Source organism: Pteropus alecto, unplaced genomic scaffold (assembly GCF_000325575.1).
Source record: "Pteropus alecto unplaced genomic scaffold, ASM32557v1 scaffold335, whole genome shotgun sequence".
In the NCBI taxonomy this organism is placed as follows: Eukaryota; Metazoa; Chordata; class Mammalia; order Chiroptera; family Pteropodidae; genus Pteropus; species Pteropus alecto.
In genome coordinates this window covers 325,957-333,247 of record NW_006436757.1, presented here as the reverse complement: position 1 = coordinate 333,247, position 7,291 = coordinate 325,957, and the positions used below count along the sequence as shown (strand labels likewise).

The window sequence follows — 7,291 nt, the reverse complement described above, 5'->3', positions numbered from 1 at the left end:
GAAAGGGAAAAGAAACAGAAATAATCCTGACCTCTGCTGTGGGCTTTGCTCCTCTGGGAAAGTGGGAAGTTGCCTGAGAGGTGGGTAAGTGGTCCTGCTCAGGCAGAGATGAGGGGTGGCTAGAAGGTCTTCTGGTGGCCCCTCTCCATTCTGGCCTTTCCTGGACAGTGTACGACCTCCTCAGCGGCCACATTGTGAAGAAGCTGACCAACCACAAGGCCTGTGTGCGTGACGTCAGTTGGCACCCTTTTGATGAGAAGATTGTCAGCAGTTCGGTGAGGTTCCAAGGGTTGGGAGGCAGTGCATGTCTGGGACTTGGACCTGGGAGGGGGCAGCAGCCGCTGACTACTTGCCACCTTCTGCCCTGCAGTGGGACGGGAACCTGCGTCTGTGGCAGTACCGCCAGGCTGAGTACTTCCATGATGACATGCCAGAGTCTGAGGAACACCCCAGCGCCCCTGCCCCAGTGCCCCAGTCGTCTACAGCCTTTTCCTCACCTCAGTAGATCTGACCTCCAGCCCATATATGGCTGAGCCTCTTGATAAACTCTCTGCCTTCTCCCTTTCTCCCTTCTGGGGGATCATTGGGGAATCACTGGCATTGAATGGGGAAAAACAGAAGCCCAGGCCTCCAGGCCCTAATTGAGCCCTGGAATATCCTCCCTGTGGGTCTGCTCACATGCTCACACCCATTTGGCTTGGGTCTCTATCTCTGTCCAGGGTCTGGCAGGACTGCCATTATCCGAGGTGTGGCCTTTGTCAGCAGGAGAACTTTCAGGAGTGTTTTTAATCATGTTTGGATGTTAAGTGTTAGCTCCTAGAGTAGATGCCAGGTCTGAACCAAGCTGTCAGCCAGGCCCATTGCCCAGGCCTTCACATTAGGGATTAGACTGGCCAATCAGAGGGCCAGGCATCTGGCCTTCCTTCCAGAGATCCTGATGGCTAGAGCTCTAGCCCTTTAGGGAAGGGTGGGTTGGGTAAGGTGTATCCTCAGCACCTTCCTGGAGTGGGAATTATGTCGTCTTCCTTCTGTGTCTGGGTCTTTGAGATAGGACAGGCTGTGATTTGAGAGGCTCCATGTGGCCCCATACAGGGCAGGCCCTCTTCTCCCAGAGTATTTTGCTGAAGGCCAGCAGCTTCAAGGAGAGATGTTGACGTTAGGACTCCTTCTTCCTTTCCCTGGCTTTGGCTCCCTCAATAAACTCTGTGGGAACCTGGCTCAGTGTCTTGTGTCTGTCTCTCTCTCTCACCTATCTAAAGTCTTTTATCCTCTCACTTCAAGAAGATAGTTTCAACAAAGTCTTCAGATATGTTTGTTTATGGGAGAAAACAGGATGAAGTGAAATACCAAAATCATTTGTTAACTGAGCCTTTCAATAGGTAGTCCCTTACCAATCTCAGAATCTTCCCAGCAAGTAGAAGTTGAGATAACAGGAAATAAGCACATTTTAGATTAGGACAGCTACATCAGCTCTGCTCTGGGGCTGCCCTTGGATCTGGTCCAGTCTACAAGAAGTAGCCTAGAGCCAGAGAAAACCTGGTGCACACTGATGCCAGGCCCCATCTGGGCACTTCGCCCACACAGCCACCCCTTGTGCAGGTGAGGAAGTGGAGGCGTGCAGAGGTCTGGCAGCTGAGGTTCACATCCAGCGCTGATCCATCTTTCCCCACAACATTTCATTATCTCCCAGGCAGTTTTCAAACTGGGATACACACCTCCAGGGGTTCTCAAAGACATAGCAAGGGGTAAAAAAACAGGTTGTTTTTAAAAAAATGAATTGTTCAGATGCTCAGCCTCCATGTGTGTTTCCTCCAAGTGATCTGCCTACTGTGAAACTCACACAAGATCTGCTTTCCCGCCAGCCCTTTTGATTTCCCCTCTGCCACATCACCTCAGAGATGCCTCCCATCTCACTCAGAACCTGTATTACCTCCAGGGTACCCAAGTTAGAAGTAAATTAAAATTATTAGTGTCATGAAAGCCTCATTTAATCAAAGCCCAAGGACCATTCATTCTTCTCATTAAGAGATGTGTTTCTAATACAATTTTAGCTTATTATCAAAATGTGTGCAATGTTTATCGTATTAACAATACATTTGATACTACTAAGAAATATGAAAATTCAATCCAGAAGAAAACATTTAACTTTTAGGGCCATAGAAACATAGGAAATGTTTAAAAATTAAATTTCAAATTATATTCTTTTTTTTGCAGAGAAGTGTGATCAATAAAAGACTTTCAAGCATAAAACATGTTAGGATAAATTATTTGGGGGAAGTAGAATGGAAATACAATTTCTGACTATTAAGATCTTGGTCACATTTTTAAAATGGTTAATGGCGAGGTATATAATCACTAGTGTTTAGATTCCATTGGATATATTTAGAAGGGTGATATAAATAGCTTTTGAAATGTTAGTATATACAATACACCTGAAACTATGTTCTTTGCAACTATTTAAACTATTTAGAATTTGTCAAGAAGAAAAATTTTTTTGTCAACCTAAAAATGTACGAGGGTTTCTGTATGTCTTCATGTGTAGTAGGGTCCATGAGCAGGAACTATGCTGAGGTATGAGCTTCAGGGTCTGGAAGGAACCTGATTGATGAGTCTACCTTGCTCAGTTTGCAGATGAGAGCACTGAAGACCAAGGAAGGTTAGTTGATTTTCCCAAAGTCACATAGTTGCCCCCAGAACCCAAGTGTCCTTGCTTGCTCATTCCTTTTACCACTTCATGGGCCTTTACTGTGCTCTGAAATCTCACCATCAATTTTGAAGAATGAGGGAGGAAGACAAAAAGGGATTGCAACAAAACAGTTACCGAATAACAGGGACTTTGCTTGGGTAGGTTGCTCTCCGTACTGTGGCTCCAGCCCCAGTGTTCAGGTTGAGAGGCCAAGTCAGGTGCGGTTGAGACCCAAGGTAATTGGTTGGAGGACCTAACCTAAGATTTCAATGGCTGGAGATTTTCCTTCTAGATCTCCACCCCTGCTTTTCCCGTCACCTGGGAGTAAACCTAATCTTTGGGGCTCTGAATGTCCAACCTGGGCCATCACCATCTCATACACCACGCCTTTTTCAGGACACCTGAATTTCATCTGTTGGCTATCATAATAAACTAATCAAGGAAGGGTACCCTTTAGATCTGATGTTTTGTGCATTGTTCAACCACCATGGTTTACACAGCAGCCCTGTGGCCAATTTAGCCCCTCAGACCAGGTGAGCTGGAGCTAAACCAAGCCCCTGGGGTCACAGTGTGCAAACGTGGATAACCCTGCTGATGTGCCTCCCAAGTCAGAGCTGGACACAGTGCAGTGCACAGTCATCTTGCTGCAAGCCCAGTGGTGGGTTCGTGTGCTCAGACCTGAGAGGAGGGGCTGGACCACACTAATGATGAGGCAGATACAGATTTTTTAATGACTTCCTAAGGTTAAGTTAGTTTTATCTTCCTGACCCTTGCTCTCCCTGTGGAGCAAACACACAGTAAAGCTGGGGCGAGTGGGGGTGACTATCTAACCAGAGACAGTCAAACCAAAGCAGGCTGTGGACAAAAACAAGCCTGCACAGCAGGCCTGGCCCTGAGACATGAACTAGAACATGGTTAGAGCTTGGGACACAGACCTAAAAGGTCAAGGGGACACAGGGCTAACAGGAAAGGTTACAGGCCTCAATCAAGACACACATCTGAGGCTGGGACCCTGCTAATGTAGCAGCCCTTCACCCTGGCCCCTTACTGCCCCCCGCCCCTCTCCCCCCGCCTGCCAGCTGCCAACGGGCCTCTGCCCTGTGTCTGCCACACCTGTCACTGCCTGTCCTTGTCCGGGGGGGCCCCATCAGCCCCTCAGCTGCCCAGCAGAGCAAGCAGTTAGTGGGGAGGGGAGGGAACATGGAGCGGGGGCCGGTGGTGGGGGCAGGGCTGGGGGCTGGGGCCCGAATGCGGGTGCTGCTGGGCTGCCTGGTCAAAGTGCTGCTCTGGGTGGCCTCTGCCTTGCTGTACTTTGGAAGTGAACAGGCCGCCCGCCTACTGGGCAGTCCCTGCTTACGGCGCCTCTACCATGCCTGGTTGGCAGCAGTGGTCATCTTTGGGCCCCTTCTGCAGTTCCATGTCAACCCTCGGACTATCTTCGCCAGCCACGGCAACTTCTTCAATATGTGAGTCCACTTGAGGCCATGGGCGCCGGCTCCTTACACTCTGGGATCCTAGCTCCCTCCAGGCTTCTGTCCTCCTGCCAGTCCAGACACTAAAAATAGGCTAGGAAGTTGAGGAGAAGGTTGGAGGAGGGGGAAGGGGACAGTGCTGTGGTGGTATAGGGGAAGTCGGGAACAGGGCTAAAGAGGCAACATGGACCCTAGAAGGCTGAATGGGCCTATAAAGAGATGGCAAAGTTGAAGTGGTTGGGGGTGGGGGTTAGAGGGCACAGGAAACAGAGAGCCGGTGATGAAATATAGGACTAGGGACAGAGCAGTGATGGGAACACACACCAGGGTGGGGAGACGGGGCTGAAGGATCTCAGTAGGCTCCCCTCTTCTCTGCCCACAGAAAGTTTGTGAATTCGGCTTGGGGCTGGACGTGTACCTTTCTGGGGGGCTTCGTGTTGCTGGTGGTGTTCCTGGCTACACGGCGCGTGGCAGTGACTGCCCGGCATCTTAGCCGACTGGTGGTGGGGGCAGCCGTGTGGCGGGGGGCTGGCCGAGCCTTCCTGCTCATCGAGGACCTGACTGGCTCCTGCTTCGAGCCTCTGCCCCAGGGCCTGCTGCTGCATGAGCTGCCGGACCGCCGCAGCTGCCTGGCAGCTGGCCATCAGTGGCGGGGCTACACCGTCTCTTCCCACACCTTCCTGCTCACCTTCTGCTGCCTGCTCATGGCTGAAGAAGCAGCAGTGTTTGCCAAGTACCTGGCCCATGGGCTGCCTGCTGGCACACCCCTGCGCCTCGTCTTCCTGCTCAATGTGCTGCTGCTGGGCCTCTGGAACTTCTTGCTGCTCTGTACCGTCATCTATTTCCACCAGTATACTCACAAGGTGGTGGGCGCCGCAGTGGGCACCTTTGCCTGGTACCTCACCTATGGCAGCTGGTATCATCAGCCCTGGTCTCCAGGGAGTCCTGGCCATGGGCTCTTCCCTCGTCCACACTCCAGCCGCAAGCATAACTGAAAGAAATAAAGGCATATCAGGCCTGGCTCTGGCCCCTCTCATCATTTGGTTGAGGGGACCTGGAAAGTATGGGAAGGGTAAAAAGTGTGGGAAGGGTAAAAAGGTAAAAATGCTGGGGTTCCTCAGCCATTCCTTGAATATCCTCCCTTATGTTTGATGGCTGTTTCTTCTGCTGTTCTTTCAGTGTCCTAGTTCTTGCAGACTTTGAACTATATGAGGCTCTGATGTCAAGGAATAGCACTGCTAGGGCAGGTAAAAGTGCCCTTAGGTATGAGCAGCATTTCTGCTGAACAGGTACTCCATTCATCTCTAGCCTGGTTGATTCGTTTTTCCTGCCTCCCCCTCTGCCTTCCTCAGGGGCTTGCCTATCTAAGCACTCTACTCAGGGACCCTTCCTATCCTTGTTTTTGCTGTAGGGGTCTATGTGTGCTTCTTTATTTAATAGATGTTAGTTGAGCCACGCACAGTTCCATGCCATATGAATAAGAAAGACCAGATTTTGCTGCTTGGGGGTGCATGTGTTACAGGGGGAGGCAGATGATAAACTCACAAATAATAATAGCAAAACATTTTTGTATTGTGCTTACTCTGTGCCAGGCACCATTCTAAGTGTCTATAAGTTCTTCATACAATTAACACATTTAGCCCTCACAACAACATTATGAAGTAGGTTTGGTAGTGTTCCCATTGTATGGTTGTGAAAACTGAGACACAGAGGTTAAATAACTTGTTCATAGATAGTAAATGTAAGTCAGGAGTATAAACCCAGGGTACTATGGGTTCATTGTGCTCTAAACAAGGGATCAGCAAGCTACAGCCCTCCTGTGGCCAGTTTTTGTATGGCCTGATTGCTAAGAATGGTTCTTATACTTTTTAATGGTTGTAAAAAATTAAAGAGTATTTCATGATATGTGAAAATTATATGAAATTCAAATTCGTGTCCATAAAAAAAGGTTTATTGGAACCTAGCCACACTAATTCATTTAGGTATAGCTGCTTACCTGCTACAACGGCAGAATTGAGTACTGTAGTAGCTAAAGACACTGTATGGCCCACAAAGCCTAAAATATTTACTGTCTGGCCTTTTACAGAAAAGGTTTACTAGCCCCTGATCTAAACCACACTGTACTCAAAAAATAAACTAATATCAGAGATAAGTGCTATGAAAGTACTAAAATAGGCTGCTTTGTAATAGACTTGGCAGGAGGTATTTTATAAAGGACGATGGAGAGTTCTCTCTGAAGAAGTGACATTTGCACTGAAAATGGAATGACAACGTGAGGCAGGAGAAGGGTGTGTCAGGCAAGGGGATTAGCCAGGGCAAATGCTCTGAAACAGGTAAGAATGTGAAACTGACAACAAATGAAAAGCCGGGTATTTGCAAGTGTAATGAAAAAGGGGTGGGTGGGGGCAAGGGAAGCAGTAGAGAGTAAAGTTGAATGGCAACAGGTCCCGACAGACGTTATGTACCGGGAGAGCCCTTTGGATTTCATTCTGAAGTCATCAGGAAACTGAGAAAGTTTTAAGAAGGAGCGGGATCCCGGTGCCATGTGGAAAGCGGGTTACAGAGCAATGGAGTCCACAGCAAGAACCAAGACAGAGCTGAATGGGGCCTGTGTTGGGAGAAGCCAGCATTTGAACGTTACGGCATGGGCCAGAGGATGGCCTGTGGAGCCAGGGGCCCAGGCTGGTTGGGCTAGGTAACAGAAGGCCAGGTCTTGTTTCATCGCTGAGGAAAAATGGAAGAGCATCGTCAGATAAGGCTTATAACTGTTCCAGGCCGAGCTGGAGAAGAAGAGAAAGACTCCCTACTGGCTAGTAGGGAGTCAGGGGGCGGAGAGAGACGGGAGGCGGGGCGGGGCGGGGCGTCCAGAGGCGGGCAATGGACTGGGTGGCGGGAGTACGCGCCTGGAGAAGAGGAGAGGCGTGGAGAGAAGGCAGGGGAGTGAGGAGGAAGGAGCAGAGAGGAAGAGGCGGGTCGTTGACTGCAGAGCCGGGATAGGGGAGCTAGAGTGGGCGGAGGCAGTAGGCGGGGAGTCAAGAGACTGACAAAGGTGGGAAGGCAGGAAAGGGGAGAGGCAGGGCGGAAGGAGGCGGGGCAGGGAGAAGGAGGCGGGGCGTCGGGAGCGGGCGGTGAT

At 50.0% G+C, this 7,291-nt stretch overlaps 2 protein-coding genes across 11 annotated transcripts in view; both read left to right on the top strand.

Moving 5' to 3' along the window:
- DCAF11 (DDB1 and CUL4 associated factor 11) overlaps positions 1–1,217 on the top strand; it is a 9,207-nt gene extending 7,990 nt beyond the window's left edge. For 7 of the 10 annotated variants that reach the window (XM_006913563.3, XM_006913562.3, XM_015590698.2 and 4 more), the window contains 2 exons: positions 169–275; positions 371–1,217. In XM_006913563.3, coding sequence (XP_006913625.1) covers positions 169–275; positions 371–505 — 242 coding nt within the window. In that variant the 3' untranslated portion in view covers positions 506–1,217. The remainder of the gene's footprint in view (positions 1–168; positions 276–370) is intronic. The other 3 variants (XM_015590703.2, XM_006913561.3, XM_015590701.2) reach the window with 1 other exon arrangement.
- A 2,669-nt stretch (positions 1,218–3,886) lies between these two features.
- FITM1 (fat storage inducing transmembrane protein 1) lies at positions 3,887–5,153 on the top strand. The gene is made up of 2 exons (XM_006913559.2): positions 3,887–4,152; positions 4,541–5,153. The coding sequence occupies exons 1-2, from the start codon at positions 3,887–3,889 to the stop codon at positions 5,151–5,153; spliced, it is 879 nt and encodes a 292-aa protein (XP_006913621.1).
- The last annotated feature ends 2,138 nt before the right edge of the window (positions 5,154–7,291 follow it).